General features: G+C 39.3%; 1 protein-coding gene across 5 annotated transcripts in view; it reads left to right on the forward strand.

Annotated features, from left to right (window-relative positions):
* TAMM41 (TAM41 mitochondrial translocator assembly and maintenance homolog) overlaps window positions 1-18,591 on the forward strand; it is a 110,694-nt gene that overhangs the window by 25,596 nt on the left and 66,507 nt on the right. For all 5 annotated transcript variants that reach the window (XR_014016956.1, XM_081247427.1, XM_081247428.1 and 2 more), the window contains exons 5-6: window positions 3,906-4,051; window positions 18,044-18,209. Coding sequence is in view for 4 of the 5 variants with exons in the window: in XM_081247427.1 (XP_081103553.1) it covers window positions 3,906-4,051; window positions 18,044-18,209 (312 nt within the window). In the remaining variant the exon portion in view is untranslated. The remainder of the gene's footprint in view (window positions 1-3,905; window positions 4,052-18,043; window positions 18,210-18,591) is intronic.

The raw sequence follows: 18,591 nt of genomic DNA on the forward strand, positions 1-18,591 counted from the left end.
GTTTTCCCATTTCCTCACTCTTGCCCCCATATCTTGCTGATGGTCGCCAGTGGCATGGGCAGGGTAGGGCACTTTAAGTTTGTCTCAGAAGTTGCTCTTCGTCCTTTGGAATTAGTATTTTGCAGCTCAGTTCATCCCACAGGCAAATGTAAGGTTCCTCATTTCTCACCACTTGCAATTTTTTTTAACTTTAAACTGAGCGTAGTCTTTTTTTTTTAACTAAATTTCATACTTTTTTTCCAGATGCTTTGGCATCATATAGAGGCAGGCTTTTGGTGCTTTTTTTTTTTAATTGAAGTATAATTGACTTACAATATTATATTAGTTTCAGTGTACAGCACAGTGATTTTATATTTTTATACATTACAAAATGATCACCATGATAAGTCTAGTTATCATCTGTCACCATACATAGATATTACAATGTTACTGACTGTATTCCCTATACTGTATATTACATCCCTGTGACATTTCTTTTATAAATGGAAGTTTATACTTCTTACTCTCTCTAACCTATTTCACTCATCTCTCTACCCCCATCCCCTTTGGCAACCATACGTTTGTTCTCTGTATCTGTGAGTCTGTTTCAGAAAGTTTTGTTGTTTGTTTTGTTTTTCAGTTTCCACATATAAGTGAAATCATACAGTGTTTGTCTTTCTCTGACTTATTTTGCTTAGCATAATACCCTATAGGTCAATCCATGTTGTCGCAAATGGCAAGATTTCATTCTTTTTTTATGGCTGATGTTCCATTGTGTGTGTGTGTGTGTATGTGTATATATTATATATCCCATCTTCTTTATCCATTCATCCATCAGTGGGCACTTAGGTTGCTTCCATATCTTGGCAGTTGTAAATAATTCTGCAGTAAACATAGGAGTGCATATATCTTTTCAAATTGGTGTTTTGTCTTCTTTGGAAAAATACCCAGAAGTGGGATTCCTGGATCATACAGTAGTTCTATTTTTAATTTTTTGAGGAAACTTCATACTGTTTTCTGTAGTGGCTGTACTAATTTACATTCCTGAATGAGGGCTCCCTTTTTTCCACATCCTTGCCAACACTTGTCCCTTGTAGTCTTTTTGATGATAGCCATTCTGACAGGTGTAAGGTGGTATCTCAGAATGCTTTATTTTGCATTTGCCTAATGATTAGTGATTTGAGCATCTTTTCATGTGTCTATTGGCCATCTGTATAAAACTTCTTTGGAAAAATGTCTATTCAGATCTGCTGCCCATTTTTTAATCAGGTTGTTTGGGTTTTTTTGTTGTTGAGTTGTATGAGTTGCATGTATCATTTGCAAGTATCTTCTCCCATTAAGTAGACTGCTATTTTGTTGATAGTTTCCTTTGCTGTGCAAAAGCTTTTTAGTTTGATGTAGTCCCATTTGTTTATTTTTGCTTTTATGTCCCTTGCCTGAGAAGACAAAGCCCCCCAAAATATTGCTAAGACTGATATTAAAGCTCATATGGACAGAGTTTTATGGTTTCAGGTCTTATTTTTAAGTCTTTAATCCATTTGGAGTTTATTTTTGTATGTGGTGTGAGAAAGAAGTCCAGTTTCATTCTTTTGCATGTAGCTATCCAGTTTTCCAGTACCATTTATTGAAGAGACTGTCTTTTCCCCATGGTATATTCTTGCCTTCTTTGTCATAGACTAATTGAACGTGTAAGTGTGGGTCTATTTCTGCACTCTCTGTTCTGTTCCTTTGATCTATGTGTCTGTTTTTGTGCCAGTGCCATACTGTTTTAATTTCTGTAGCTTTGTAATGTAATGGGAAATCAGGGAGCATGAGACCTCCAGCTTTGTTCTTCTTTCTCAAGATTGCTTTGGCTTTTTGGGGTCTTTTGTGTTTCCATATAGATTTTAGAATTATTCATTCTAGTTCTGTGAAAAATGCCACTGGTACTTTGATAGGGATGGCAGTGAATCTGTAGGTTGCCTTGGGTAGTATGTTCATTTTAACAATATTAACTCTTCCAATCCATGAGCATGGTATATCTTTCCGTTTGTTTGTGTAGTCTTCAGTTTATTTCATCAATGTCTTATAGTTTTCTGAGTACAAGTCCTTTACCTCCTTGGTTAGATTTATTCCTAGGTATTTTATTCTTTTTGATGGAAGTGTAAATGGGATTGTTTTCTTAATTTATCGTTCTGATATTTCATTGTTAGTATATAGAAATACAACAGATTTCTGTATATTAATTTTGTATCCTTCAACTTGATTCATTTGTTCTAATAGTTTTTTTTGGTGGCAACTTTAAGATTTTCTATGTGTAGTATCATGTCATCTGCAAACACTGACAGTTTTACTTCTTCCTTTCCAATTTGGATTCCCTTTACCTCTTTTTCTTGTCTGATTGCTGTGGCTAGGACTTCCAATGCCAGGTTGAATCAAAGTGGCGACTGTGGGCATCCTTATCTTATTCCTGATCTTAGAGGAAATGCTTTCAGCTTTTCACCATTGAGTATGATGTTGGCTGTATGTTTATCATTTATGTCCTTTATTATGTTCAGTGTGTTTCCTCTCTACCTACTTTGTTGAGAGTTTTGATCATAAATGGATGTTGAATTTTGTCAAAAACTTCTTCTGCATCAGTTGAGATGATCATATGATTTTTATTTTTCAATTTGTTAATCTGGTATATCACATTGATTAATTTGCAGATATTGAACCATTGTTGCATCCCTAGGATAAATCCCACTTGATCATGGTGTGTGATTGTTTTAGTATATTGTTAAATTTGATTTGGTGATATTTTGTTGAGGATTTTTACATCTAAGTTTATCATTGATATTGGCGTGTATTTTTTTTTTCTTTTCTTTCTCTTTGTGGCATGTTTGTCTGGTTTTGGTATCAGGGTGATGCTGCCTGCTTGTTTGGTTTGGCATCACGGTGATGCTGGATGTTTCCCAATCTTGGAGGAGTAGCCTTATGTAGGAGACGTCCTGTGGGTCCCAGCAGCACTCTTCCTTCTGGTCACCAGGACTATATAGGGGTGCCCCCTGTATGGACCACATGGGCCCTTCTCTTGTGGTGGGGCTGACTTCTTTGGGCATGCTCATAGGCAGGGCTGGTCCCTGGCCCAGTTAGCTGCCAGACCCTGCCTGTGTGGTGGCCACTAGCCTGCTGGTGGTTGGGGCTTGTCCAAGAGTGATTGGCTGTAGGGCCTGGGGCTGGTTCTGACCCAGTAATAAGCAGGCCTGGTGCTAATAGGCTAGAGGGAGGACTCCAAGATGGCACTTACCAGCACCAGTGTCCTCATGGTAGAATGAGCTCCTCAGAATGGCCACCATCAGCGTCTGTGTCCCCGGGAGTCCCAGTTGCCTCTTGGCTTCTCTAGAAGATCAGCAAGTTCACCAATTGCAATTTTTTAAATTATATCTGCTTTAAAGTTTATCTTAAATGTAAACCTTGCCCTTATCAAATATAATAAGGTTATTTATATTCATAAAGCACCTCAAAAGCCCTCACGCAAGCAGCAAGCAGGGCCAAGCTGAGTAAGCAGTACCAAGGACACAGTTATGGTGAGGCACACAACCCCCATCTCTGTGATTGGTCACAGGCAGAGTTTTGTTCACAAGATGCAAGTTTATAAATACAGAAGCTTCTGCATTGGAAAAACAAACACATATTAAACCTCTCAATGGTGACTGCCTTTTGTACTTAGGTAACTATATTTTAACTGCTAAAGGGCTTTGTGATTTGAGAGCCTTTCTTTCCCCCCAAACATGTGCCTGCATTTCTGGGGTACTCTGTTCGCAGTTTTAAGGTGAAAAAGCAAGTGTTTTGAATGAGAGATCCTGCCAGGTTGAACTAGTGCAGTGCCACCTGGGGGACTGTAGTTGACAGATCAGAATGTGAATTCGCAGTGGAAAATTCGTTTTTCTGTTTGTTTTAACCAGGTGACTTTCGGATGGTGGTCGGAGAGGATAAGGCAAAAGTGTTGAATATTGTGAAGCCCAACATAGCCCACTTTCGTGAGCTCTACGGCAGCATTCTACAGGAGAATCCCCAAGTGGTGTATAAAATCCAGCAAGGCAGCCTGGAGGTAAACTATCTGTGGGAAATCCTGTGGATTTATGTTCTTCCATATATTTGAAATAAGGCTAAAAGGTACACAAATGACTAGTAAGTGACTAGTAATCAGAGGCTGCCTTTGGAGAAGGGGACCAAGGGCTGACATGAGGCGGGGGGGTGGGGACTGGTCTTCACTGTGTGTGTCTTTTTTGCCATTTGAAGTTCTTACTATATATGTTCATTATTAATCAAAAATGAGTGAAAATAAACTCTGAAATTACCTTCTTTCCATCCCCAAGCCCATCTGCCTCCCCAGAGGTAGCCTTATTAACAGTTTGGCATGTTTTCTTCCAGAGCTTGTTGCATGTACTTCTGTATGTATTTGTACATATACACATGTATGAAGCAGTTTGTTCTTTTTTGTTTGGTTTTACTTTACATAAATGTATTTATACAGGTTATTCTGAAGCTTGTTTTTTCCCCACTTGTTATATGCATCATGTCTTAGAACTTTTCTTTTGATACATCAAACAAAACTTTATTTCAAGGCATTCTTCAAAATATTAAATTTTTTGAAAAGAAAGATCAAAGAGCCTTTCCTTTGAGAAAAGTAATTTGCATTTAAGATTTTTTAAACTATAGAATTCATAGTTTTTTATCTTTATGATAAGGAACACTATTTTACTTTTTTAATGCTCTTCCTCTTCCACATAATAGGGGCAACTAATACTATGCTGAATGACAAATTAATGGCATTTCTAGCACCAAAAGGAAACTTTTAAAAAGTAGGAATTATTTTAAATGTAATGTTGGAGAATAACATGAATGCCCAGAATACCCACCACTCAGGTTAACAGATTTTGCCATGTTTGCTTTAGATGGAGATTTTCTGTTTTTAATTTTTACTTTTCTCAAAGTAATGCATGCATACTGTTTAAAAACCAAGTGGCACCCCAAGGTTTGTCACAGAAAGCAGCAGTTCCCTGCTGTACACCTTCCTACTTGTCTGTGCTGCTTCCCAGAGCAACTTTCATCTCCTTCACTGATTCTTCTTATGTTTACCTCCATATTTCTAAGTAATATGGTTTGATTGTTATTCTTGATTTTTTTCAATTTGTACTTTATTTTTGTCATCTTTCTATGGAAAATGAGGATTTTTTTACTCTCTTGTGCACCGCAATCAACACACATACATTCTCTCTCTCTCTTTCTCTCTCTCCTCCTCCCCCCTCCAGCTCCTCCACCGCTTATGCTCCATGTATAGTTATTACATAATTTTGGGTTAGGGTAATAGTCGATATTTACTTCATTATGACAACTGACTTTCTTCATTGCTAAGATATACTACTATGAAATTTCCTTTCCTGTACAACTTTGTTTTTCTTGGAGTTAATCACTGTCTCATTTTTTTCACTTGCTTCGTTTCTCCGTACCTGTAACTAATTCACCCTCAATTTCTGCTACAGATCTGTAGAACATCTTCCACTGTAGACAAACACATCAGGTGTGTTCTCTTTTTCTTACTTTTCTTGGGGACGTTCTTCCTGGAGCCCTGTGTCCCCTGTTCCTTTCGGGGCTCGTTGTGTTCTAGGCTTGATGCACAGCTCTTCTGAAACTTTCTTTCATCAATACCCGAGAATTTCTTCCCCTCTCCTTTGCAAGTTTTTGGTTTACTGGATCTTTTCCTCTTTCACGGTTTACACTTTAACTTTGACGAAGTATACCTTTTAGTACTTCCTAACATAGGTTGTGAAGGAGATAAATTTTTTGAGACCATGTACATCTGAAAATTCTACCCTCACACTGATTGATAGTTTGAGCTAGATATCACATTCTAGGCTGGAAGTAATTTTCCCTCAGAAGTTTTAAGTCATAGCTTCATTTATTCTAGCTTCTAGTGTTGCATTCAAAAGTCCAACACTAGAGACGGTCATACAGAGTGAAGTAAGTCAGAAAGAGAAAAACAAATATCATATATTAACACATGTATGTGGAACCTAGAAAAATGGTACAGATGAACCGGTTTGCAGGGCAGAAGTTCAGACACAGATGTAGAGAACAAATGTGTGGACACCAAGGGGGGAAAACCGCGGTGGGGTGGGGATGGTGGTGTGCTGAATTGGGCGATTGGGATTGACATGTATACACTGATGTCTATAAAATTGATGACTAATAAGAACCTGCAGTATAAAAAAACAAGCAAACAAACAACTAATAATAAACTTTCTTTGGGTTATTTGTATGGAAATAAGTTAATATAAATGTTTCAGACCTTACATGAAATTTCTAAAAATCTTATATGTTCTGGTATAATGTTATAAGTCATAATTCTAGTTATTACTTTAAAATGTATATCTCAGAAATAACTAAATTTCCTTGTCAATTGCATTATTATGAACTTTCATCAAATCTTTAACCGTGGTCATTTTTAAGTCTTTTGTCATTTACAGACAGTTCTGGGTGTACTCTGATGCTTTTGCAAAAATGTTCCTATAAAAGGGTTAATCTTCAAGGAATTGATGGAAAAGGCTCTGACAAGTACAGGTTTCTGGTAACTGACTGTACTGCTGAACTGAATGAATAAGCGTTTTCAGAGCTCTAATGGAAAACTGATGAATTCATAAAAGTGCTAACAAAAGATCAAGAATGAAAAAAAATTAATTACATGGGACTGAGTGAACTGATGAGGATGATTATAATTTTTGTGACTTTCTGTTTGAATTAAAAAAAAAAAAGTCCAACACTATTCAGATTCCCTGTCCTTTGGATGTGACCTTTTTTTTAATCTCTCTGACAGTATTTAGGATCTTTTCCTTTTTTCCAATATTCTTAAATTTCATGATGATTTGCCTTTGTCTTTGTGTATATGTTTTTCATTTATTTTTTTAATTATTATTATTTTTTTGGCTGCACCACGCAGCTTATGGGATCTTTGTTCCCCAACCAGGGATCAAACCCTTGCCCCCTGCAGTGGAAGCTTGGAGTCCTAACTGCTGGAATGCCAGGGAATTCCCATGTTTTTCATTTATTACTCTGAGCCTCTTTTGGAAATGCACGAGCTTCAGTTCTAGGAAATTTTCTTTTATCATTTCTGCAATGAAATTTTCTTTTATCATTTCTTCATATCCATTTTCTTAGTTTGTTCTTTCTAGAATTCCTGTTAGTTAGTTGTTGGACCTCCTTGTTCGATTGTTTCTTTCCCTCATTCCTGTTTCTTTGGGTTTTTGTTCTGTTTTCCAGAAGGATTTTTTGAATCGATCTTCTAACACTTCTGTTGAATTTTTAATTTCCTCTGAATGTTCTTTTTTATAGCATCCTGTTCTTGTATGAATACATTATCTTTCCTCATCTCTTTAATGATCTTTATTGTAATTTTTGAAGTTTTTTCTTGCTCTCTATATTGTCTCTGTTTCTCTTAGTTCCTTTTTTTCTATGCATTCACTCTCATCTGTTGTGTTAGAAGCTTTTCTCAAATGTTTGCACATCCTTTGTGGCCTGTTTTTTAAAGAGCAAGGCAGTTTAAAAAATGCAGACTGGGAGTTCTTTGTGATGGATAGAGCTTGTCAGCTGGTGAGCTTCAGTATAGGATTTGGGACAAGGACCTGGCTGTTTCATTGGAAGACCCCAAGTTTCAGTATCTGTAGAATTTCTCCAGAGAGACATCATCTACTCTCTGGTTAGAGGATACGGAAAGATAATGTGCCTAGCTGCCAACTTTTAGAAACTGAGCAAGGGAAAAGAGCTGGGAATTTTCTTTAACTGTGAAAATAAACTTCCAAATCCCTCAGTTTGGCCTCTGAAAGCCTGGATGATCTATGTTCTAACTGGCTTCTTATTGTGGGGAAATGCACAAGAATAAGATGAGTGGGCTGAGCTTCAGTTCCCAGAGATGCATCTAGTCTTAAAGCTGCCGCTGATACCCATCTTCTCCCTCCTCTGCTGCCCATTCCAAATTCCCCTCACTCTTTCTAGCATTTCGGCTGGTCTAGGTGAGGTGACCTAGACCGTCATCCCTGAGGAGTCTGAGACCCTGGTCACCATGCCCATCTCAGACTGTAGCTACTACACTTTCCATTTACCATCTAAGTTGGGCAAGAGGTAGTAAGAGATGGGTACCAGCAGCCCTACCTCCTGATGGTCAGGTTTAATTATTTCTCAGTATGGTGATTCATTTCTTTGTCTTCTGGACTTCTTGTCTGCCTGGGATTCTAAAGTGATTGGACGGCAGTTATAGCTTTAAGTTTGTTTGTTTTTTTAATTAGTTATCCATTTTATACATATTAGTGTTGCATATATGTCAATCCCAATGTCCCAATTCATCATACCACCACCACCCCCCTGTGACTTTCTCCCCTTGGTATCCATACTTTTGTTCTCTACATCTGTGTCTCTATTTCTGCCCTGCAAACCGGTTCATCTGTGCTATTTTTCTAGGTTCCATATATATGCATTAATATACGATATTTGTTTTTCTATTTCTGACTTACTTCACTCTGTATGACAGTCTCTAGGTCCATCCATGTCTCTACAAATGACCCAATTTTGTTCCTTTTTATGGCTGAGTAATATTCCATTGTATATATGTACCATATCTTCTTTATCCATTCGTCTGTTGATGGGCATTTAGGTTGCTTCCATGACCTGGCTATTGTAAATAGTGCTGTAGTGAACATTGAGGTGCATGTGTCTTTTTGAATTATGGTTTTCTCTGGGTATATGCCCAGTAGTGGGATTGCTGGGTCATATGGTAATTCTATTTTTAGTTTTTTAAGGAACCTCCATACTGTTTTCCATAGCGGCTGTATCAATTTACATTCCCACCAACAGTGCAAGAGGGTACCCTTTTCTCCACACCCTCTCCAGCATTTATTGTTTGTAGATTTTCTGATGATGCCCATTCTAACTAGTGTGAGGTGATACCTCATTGTAGTTTTGATTTGCATTTCTCTAATAATTAGTCATGTTGAGCAGCTTTTCATGTACTTCTTGGCCATCTGTATGTCTTCTTTGGAGAAATGTCTATTTAGGTCTTCTACCCATTTTTTATAGGGTTGTTTGTTTTTTTAATATTGAGCTGCATGAGCTGTTTATATATTTTGGAGATTAATCCTTTGTCAGTTGATTTGTTTGCAAATATTTTCTCCCATTCTGAGGGTTGTCTTTTCGTCTTGTTTATGTTTGCTGTGCAAAAGCTTTGAAGTTTCATTAGGTCCCATTTGTTTATTTTTGGTTTTATTTCCATTACTCTAGGAGGTGGGTCAAAAAAGATCTTGTGCTGATTTATGTCAAACAGTGTTCTTCCTATGTTTTCCTCGAAGAGTTTTATAGTGTCTGGTCTTACATTTAGGTCTCGAATCCATTTTGAGTTTCTTTTTGTGTATGGTGTTAGGGAGTGTTCTGATTTCATTCTTTTACGTGTAGCTGTCCAGTTTTCACAGCACCACTTACTGAAGAGACTGTCTTTTCTCCATTGTATATCATTGCCTCCTTTGTCATAGATTAGTTGACCATAGGTGTGTGGCTTTCTATCTTGTTCCATTGACCTATATTTCTGTTTTTGTGCCAGTGCCAGTACCATATTGTCTTCATTACTGTAGCTTTGTAATATAATCTGAAGTCAAGGAGTCTGATTCCTCCAGCTCCATTTTTTCCCCTCAAGACTGCTTTTGCTATTTAGGATCTTCTGTGTCTCCATATGAATTTTAAGATTTTTTTGTTCTAGTTCTGTAAAAAATACCATTGGTAATTTGATAGGGATTACATTGAATCTGTAGATTGCTTTGGGTAGTATAGTGATTTTCCATGTTCCTGGATAGGAAGAATATTGATTCTTCCAATCCAAGAACATGGTATATCTCTCCATCTGTTTGTATCATCTTTAATTTCTTTCATCAGTGTCTTATAGTTTTCTGCATACAGGTCTTTTGTCTCCCTAGGTAGGTTTATTCCTAGGTACTTTATTATTTTTGTTGCAGTGGTAAATGGGAGTGTTTCCTTAATTTCTCTTTCAGATTTTTCATCATTAGTGTATAGGAATGCAAGAGATTTCTGTGCATTAATTTTGTATCCTGCAACTTTACCAAATTCACTGATTAGCTCTATTAGTTTTCTGGTGGCATCTTTAGGATTCTCTATGTGTAGTATCATGTCATCTGCAAACACTGACAGTTTTACTTCTTCTTTTCCAATTTGTATTCCTTTTATTTCTTTTTTCTTCTCTGATTGCCGTGGCTAGGACTTCCAAACTATGTCGAATAAGAGTGGCAAGAGTGGATATCCTTGTCTTGTTCCTGATCTTAGAGGAAATGCTTTCAGTTTTTCACCATTGAGAATGATGTTTGCTATGGGTTTGTCGTATATGGCCTTTATTATGTTGAGGTAGGTTCCCTCTATGCCCACTTTCTGGAGGGTTTTTATCATAAATGGGTGTTGAATTTTCTCAAAAGCTTTTTCTGCATCTGTTGAGATGATCATATGGTTTTTATTCTTCAAATTGTTAATATGGTGTATTACATTGATTGATTTGCGTATATTGAAGAATCCTTGCATCCCTGGGATAAATCCCACTTCATCATGGTGTATGAGCCTTTTAATGTGTTGTTGGATTCTGTTTGCTAGTATTTTGTTGAGGATTTTTGCATCTATATTCATCAGTGATATTGGTCTGTAATTTTCTTTTTTTGTAGTATCTTTGTCTGATTTTGGTGTCAGGGTGATGGTGGCCTTGTAGAATGAGTTTGGGAGTGTTCCTTCCTCTGCAATTTGTTGGAAGAGTGAGAAGGATGGGTGTTAGCTCTTCTCTAAATGTCTGATAGAGTTCACCTGTGAAGCCATCTGGTCCTGGACTTTTGTTTCTTGGAAGATTTTTAATCACAGTTTCAATTTCCTTCCTTGTGATTGGTCTGTTCAGATTTTCTATTTCTTCCTGGTTCAGTCTTGGAAGGTTATACCTTTCAAAGAATTTGTCCATTTCTTCCAGATTATCCATTTTATTGGCATAGAGTTGTTTGTAGTAGTCTCTTAGGATGCTTTGTATTTCTGCAGTGTCTGTTGTAACTTCTCCTTTTTCATTTCTTATTTTATTGATTTGAGTCCTCTCCCTCTTTCTCTTGATGGGTCTAGCCAGTGGTTTTTCAATTTTGTTTATCTTCTCAAAGAACCAGCTTTTAGTTTTATTGATCTTTGCTATTGTTTTCTTTGTTTCTATTTCATTTATTTCTGCTCTGATCTTTATGATTTCTTCCTTCTACTAACCTTGGGTTTTGTTTGTTCTTCTTTCTCTAGTTCCTTTAGGTGTAAGGTTAGATTGTTCAGTTGAGATTGTTCCTGTTTCTTGAGGTAGGCTTGTATTGCTTTAAACGTCCCTCTTACAACTGCTTTTGCTGCATCCCGTAGATTTTGGATCGTCGTGTTTTTGTTGTCATTTGTCTCTAGGGTTTTTTTTTATTTCCTTTTTTATTTCTTCAGTGATCTCTTGGTTATTTAGTAATGTATTGTTCAGCCTCCATGCATTTGTGTTTTTTACAGTTTTTTCCCTGTAATTGATTTCTAATCTCATAGCATTGTGGTCAGAAAACATGCTTGATATGATTTCAAATTTCTTAAATTCACTGAGGCTTGATTTGTGACCCAAGATGTGATCTGTCCTGGAGAATGTTCCATGTGCACTTGAGAAGAAAGTGTAATCTGCTGGTTTTGGATGGAGTGTCCTATAAATATCAATTAAATCTATCTGGTCTATTGTGTCATTTAAAGCTTGTGTTTCCTTATTAATTTTTGTTTGGATGATCTGCCCACTGGTGTAAGTGAGGTGTTAAAGTCCCCCACTATTCCTGTGTTACTGTCGACTTCCTCTTTTATAGCTGTTAGCAGTTGCCTTATGTTGAGGTGCTCTTAATGTTGGGTGCATATATGTTTATAGTTGTTATAGTCTCTTCTTGGATTGATCCCTTGATCATTATGTAGTGTCCTTCCTTGTCTCTTGTAACAGTCTTTATTTTAACATCTATTTTATCTGATATGAGTATTGCTACTCCAGCTTTCTTTTGATTTCCATTTGCATGGATATCTTTTTCCATCCCCTCACTTTCAGTCTGTATGTGTCCCTAGCGGGTCTCTTGTAGACGGCATATATATGGGTCTTGTTTTTGTATCCCTTCAGCGAGCCTGTGTCTTTTGGTTGGACCATTTAATCCATTCATGTTTAAGGTAATTATTGATATGTATGTTGCTTCATCTGGTACATAGCCCTCTGCCTTTTCATCTTGTCTATCTTTCTGTGAATGTGGTTTTTGTTCTACAGGCTGCAGGATTGTAGTTCTTGTTGCTTCTGCTGTCTGCCCTCTCATAGCTATAAGTTTAATAGGATGCTTACTGTGTCCTCTGGGAGAAGCATTTCTTCTTTGGAAACTAGGATCTCTAGACCCACAGTCCTAAAGTTGTGGAGATGGGAAGCACAGATTGCCCAGGTGGTTCCTGGGAATGACAGTAAGCAAGTCTGTTTCTCCTTTTACACTGTGGTTCCCAGACTCATGTAGTCTAGCAGTTGGGGACATAGTACTCTATAACAGCCATTAATTTAGGGCATATACTGTGCCTCACTGTCACAGGCTATCATCTCTAAGCTGTTGCTCAGCTCTTCTTCAAAGCTCTTTCGTTGGGTTTTTCAACAGTGACACGGTTGACATTTTAGGCTGAATAATTCTTTGTTGTGGGGACCAAAAATGTCCCCTTTTTGAGAACTACTGCTCTCCCAGGTTGGCAGCTCTGGCGCACTGTGTGGTAGGAACAGTGGAGCCGTGATCCTGTGCCCGTCCTGCACCTGTGCCCTGTGAGCCCTGTACAGTGGTATTGGCTGAGTCCTGTGGGCAGGAAAGGCAAGCCCATGCTCAGAATATGAGTGACTTCCAGGCAAGAGGAGTTGCTGCCCATTCCCAGGTGGAAGGGATCCAGTGTAGTCAACTTATCACCAAGTGGCTGGTTAGTCTCAGGAGATGGTCGTGTTATGAGGATCTCAGTGTTGGCCTCTGTTGCTGTCAGGATAGACTTTCAACCGCAGCAGTGGCTCAGTCAGCCTTGGTGAGTAGAAGCCCCTGATATTGGATCTGGGCAGAGCCTCTATCCCTACCGCCCACTACTCCTGCTACAAGCTGTTATGCCATAACTGGGATGAAAGAGCCTGTTGAATCAACTGGCTAAATTGTTGTTTTGGTTGTTGTTGCTTCTTCTGTGTTGGATGCTCTCTGAAGGAAGAATTAACGTACAATACAGAGATCTTCATATTTTGTGTCCCCTCCCATAGGTCCATCCACATGCCTCTTCCCCCAAATCCTGTCTTCCACCTTCTAATCTTTTTCCTTTTAGGTCCCTAACCAACCAAAGAACCATTGTCCACTCTTTGAGTCTTTATATATTTTTATCTTGGGCCACTTTTTCCATGTAAAGTGGGTAACCAGGTGTGCCACCTGCAGCATACTCATTGGGACAATAGCTCCTCATCAGTGTCTTCCAGGCTATCCCTGGGTGCGGCTGTAATGCATCATTTTCACCCCGTACATACTACAAGCCAAATCATCCATGAAGCAAGCTCATCCTTTATCCTCCTCCAGAAGCCTCCTTGTAGCCATGTGCATGAGCCAGTGGAGAAGTAGAACATTATGTGCTGGTGCAACAGTGGAAGTATGGGGGTCTGGGCTTCCTGTTTGTGTAGCTGACTTGTGCCCTCTGGCCCTGCTCATGTCCAATGCTGGTGTATCTCTTACATCCTACAGTGGATTGCTCTTGAGCTTCGTGACCTTATGACTTGGTGAATCTGGCAGATCCCAGTTCATAATGGGCAGTTCTTGATACATGGTCATTTGATGTCCCATGGTTAGAAGCTCCATCTCTGCCAGGGTGTAGCATCTAGGAGCTGATTTCAAATGGCGCATGGTTCTTCACTACAGATGCCGTGGCCTTGCTCCAGAACCCTAGCAGTCTACATTGTGATCTCCTACTGGGAGCCCACTGTAGCTTCCCAGGGCTTCTCTGTACACTGAGGATACCTTTAGTACCATAGTTTACAGGGATGTATGGCCCACGCGGTGGAGGGCTGCTTACCCTGCTGACTGTATCTAGTGCAGAGCTCGTTTTCGCTCTGGCCCCTCACAGACCTGGCATCCTTTTATATCACTGGGTAAATGGCTCTGAGCATTATTCCCAAGTGTGGAATATGCTGCCTCTAGAACCTGAAGAGGCCTCTCAGGCAGTGTGCTTCTTTCTTAGTGGTGAGAGGTACAAGATGCCGCAAGTTGATCTTTACTTTGGAGAGGATGTCCCAGAGTGCTCCAGATCACTTGACCCCTAAAAACCTCCCTGATGTGGTGTGCTCCTCAAAATTCATGAGGTTTATCTTTTACCCTCTGGGGTGCATATATCTACTGAGGCCTCCAGTGTACTTGCCCTTTAGTGCTCACCAGGTAACAGCAGCAACATGTCATTGATGTAGTGGACCAATGAGATTATACAGAATATCCAAATAGTCTGGTTTTCTTTGAATGTCTTATGACAGAGGATGGGGGAGTTAACATGGCCCTGAGGCAAATCGTTAAGGTGCACTCTTGTCTGTCCTGTATGAACGCGAACTGCTTCTGATCCTCCTTCCTCTATGGATGGGAGAGAATGCATTCGCCAGGTCCGTGGCCCCGTCCAGGTACCTGAGGTTCTGTTGATACGCTTCAGCAGACTTACCACCTCTGGCACAGCCGATACAGCGGGGCTTCTACTTGGTTGAGTTTGTGGTGGTCTGCTACAATCTGCCAGAATCCATTTGGATTTTGTGAAGGCCAGACTCAGTGGAGGTATGATGGGACCATCAGCTCTAGTATTAGGGTTCTCCAGAGAAACAGGACCAATAGGATATATAGAGAAAGATTTATTTTAGGGAATTAACTCACAGAATTGTGAGGGTTGGCAAGTTTGAAATTTGCAGGGCAAGCCAGCAGGCCGGAGACCCAGTGAAGAGGATGTTGTACTCTTGAGCCCGAGGGCAATCTGGAGGCAGACTTCCTTCTTCCTCAGGAAACTTTAGTCTTTTTTCATAAGGCCTTCAACTGACTGGATGAGGCCCATCCATATTAACGGGGGTCATCTGCTACTCAAAGTCTACTGACTTAAAAAGATACCTTTACAGTAACATCTGGACTAAAGTTTAACCAAGCAGCTGGGCCCTATAGCCTAGCCAAGTTGACATACAAAATTAAACATCACACCCCTGCATCCTTCAGGTCTATAGGTGGCATTAATCTCTGCCATTCCTCCTGTGATGTGGTTTTGTTTTTTCATTACTCTTTTGGCCAGGGGGTGAGAACGGCAGCTTCAGAGGCTTCCACTTGGCCTTCTACACTACGATAGCTCCAAAATGCTGTCTGAGAATGTGCTTTCTGGGACCACTCTTGGTACCAGTTGTGTAGGATCAGGATTGGGGAGATTAGAAACAAAGACTCTATCTGATCCTGTGATGGCACTGTGGAGCTCGATGGCCCTTCCTGGCTGTCCCCACTTGGGGCAAAGAGACCAGGCCTTTGTACTCCTGCATTTTCCAGTCTTTGGATACAGGCAGCTCCCTTTGCCTGAGGACAGTTCTGGGAGGGACTCTGAGACAGGAAGTTAGCCAGCTTTCCCAGCAGCTGGCAGAATGAGGACCTTGCGCCAAAGCCAGGATCTGGTCGGTGCAACACAGCATCCACTATCGTATGCCCCTATCTGCTTTTTTAAAACATCAGCCTTGTTGAGATATAATTTACATACCATAAAATTCGGTGGTTTTTAGTCTATTTACAGAGTTGTGCAACCATCACCACAATCTTTTACAACATTTTCATCACTCCAAAAAGACACCCCATTCCCAGTAGCAGTACCTAGCTTCCCCTCCTGGCAGGCAGCCACTAATCTACTTTCTGACTCCGTGGATTTGCCTATTCTAGACACTTCCTGTAAATGGAATCGTAGAACATGTGGTCTTTTCCATGTCTGCTTTGAAAATGCAATTTGACTCATAATTTAACTGAATGCTTTCACGTTTGTGTTTTAATGAGAATTGAAGAGTAAGGATAATTAGAATTTTGCAATTTATTTGAACATGTCACCTAATATTTTGTCTTTAAACACATGCTTTCAAACAAAAACTCCAGTGCATTCTTTTCCTCAAGAGAAAGCAGTGGCAAATACTGTTTTCTAATTCCTCATATTACTCAGCCATTTTGGCATCTCTAAAATTCCTGGAAGTTTCATAGGTAAAGCCTTGAAATACAAGATCCTAGTGACTAATCTCAATACTTGGCCCCAAAATATGAGTCTATAAATGTCATTTCTAGCATATTTTACAGAAATATTCACATTTTTTGTCATTTATCTAACCAAAGCTAAGTAGAGGTTGAATCCTGTGAATTTATGACCATCTCAATGATAAATATGAAATATTTAGGTTAAAAAATCCTTCACTTTATTGGAGCCACTAAATAATAGCAGTTGCTTCTTTTTTGCATAGATTTTATAGATAAAACTAGAAAATCTAGACATTGGCATATACTCAGTAAATATTTGTTGAATGAAAAAATGGTAGAATGAATGAATTCTAATTATTAAGAAAGTTGGTCATATCTGGAAAATCCAAATCTAAAATTTAATACATTCATTTATCTAATTTTTTTTCTTACTGTTCTCTTAAAGTTAAAACCTAAATGCTTGTTGAAAGAATACAAGACAGATTCTTACTGGGAGAATAATGTGATGAGCTGCTGAGGGCAGTGGTGCTGGTTTTCACCTTGGTAGGCAGTCGATGTTTACATGATTTTGGAAAAATTTAGTTCCGTGACGTAAAATATATTAGACTAGGAGTTAGGGAAGCTGGGTGTGGGCTTAGCTCTATGGATAACTTTTGATTCACAGGTTTCCAAGTAAAGTCTAATGCATAGTTTTATATATGTTTTATTTCTGTATTTTTCTTTAAATTTGATGTATTTTAGAATACACTGGGAACAGAAACCATTGGTATAACTTACTGCTGTTTAAGAAATAATGACAACTAAGCTTTATTGGTGCAGTTATTCATCCTCTATTCAACCGATGTTTTTTGAGTACTTACTCTGTGCCGGGAGATTAAAAGTAAATAAAGATTAGTCTGTGTCATCAGTTTATTCCTACAGTTTATGAAATACAGCATGGTACATAAAAGGCCCTACAGACAGGAGACACAAATTTAGATCCCACTCTCTGATTGGCTGCATGTTACTGACTATGTTACTTTGTGCCCCTGTGTTTAAAATGAGTACTTGGGGAACTTCCCTGGTGGTGCAGAGGTTAAGAATCTGCCTGCCAATGCAGGGGACACGGGTTCAAGCCCTGTCCCATGTGGGAAGATCCCACATGCCGTGGAGCAACTAAGCCCGGCGGCCACAACTACTGAGCCTGCTCTCTGGAGCCCGTGAGCTACAACTGCAGAGCCCACATGTCACAACTACTGAAGTCCGTGCGCCTAGAGCCCGTGCTCCACAATAAGAGAAGCCACCGCAATGAGAAGCCCACGACCGCAACGAAGAGTAGCCCATGCTCGCCGCAACTAGAGAAAGCCCGCGTGCAGCAACGAAGACCCAACACAGCCATAAATAAATAAATAAATAAAAGAAAATGAGTACTTGGATGTGCCAGTGTGTTGATGAATTTTAGCTGAAATTTTACTTTCTTTAACTACCGGATTTAGAACAAATAGAAATTTAAAAACTGAGAGTCAAAAATTGATTCTTGAAAGAAATTTCTTAAGTACAAACAGAATATCATAGGAAAAGAATTAACTTGTTCGAAGGAACTTAGAATCCTTAACACCTAGGCATTTAGTTTCAGAAAGGAGAAAGTCTCCTTAGCATCTGCCTAGTCTACTAGGTGTGAGTTCATATATGTTTGTGTGGTTTTAAGGAGAAGCCATGTGCTTTGAATATTTATAGAATTCAAAGCACTTTCCATAGACATCATCTTTTTTTTTCCTTAGATCGATAAAAGCCCAGAAGGACAGTTCACTCAGCTAATGACATTGCCCAAAACCTTACAGCAACAAATAAATCATATTATGGACCCTCCTGGAAAAAACAGAGATGTGGAAGAAACTTTATTACAAGTGGCTCATGACCCCGACTGTGGAGACGTGGTGCGTCTAGGTACGTGCATGAATCTGACCGGGAGGAAGTGTTGGCCGGAGGGGGTCGGGGGGAGCAAACTTTGTGGCTGAGACGGATTCTCTATTCTTTCTTGCCTAGTGAGATGGAGAGAGAGATTTCCTCTCAGAATAAGAAAGCACTAACAGTCTGGGAGTTTTCCCAACCTAAATTCTTGTTTGTTTGAACTAGGGTGCTGAAAGTACTTCTATTTTCAGATCCCTGGGTCCTAAATCACTGACAGAGAGGGAAACAATGATTCTTTTGGTCCCAAGGGCATAACGTTTAGAAGTTATTTCAAAGACGTGTTTGTTCCTCATGGTGAGACGTCTGAGGAGGATGGAGACTGGTGACTTTTTTTTTTTTTTTTTTTGCGGTACGCGGG

The sequence above is a fragment of the Mesoplodon bidens genome, assembly GCF_964165515.1.
Source record: "Mesoplodon bidens genome assembly, chromosome: 10".
NCBI lineage: Eukaryota > Metazoa > Chordata > Mammalia > Artiodactyla > Ziphiidae > Mesoplodon > Mesoplodon bidens.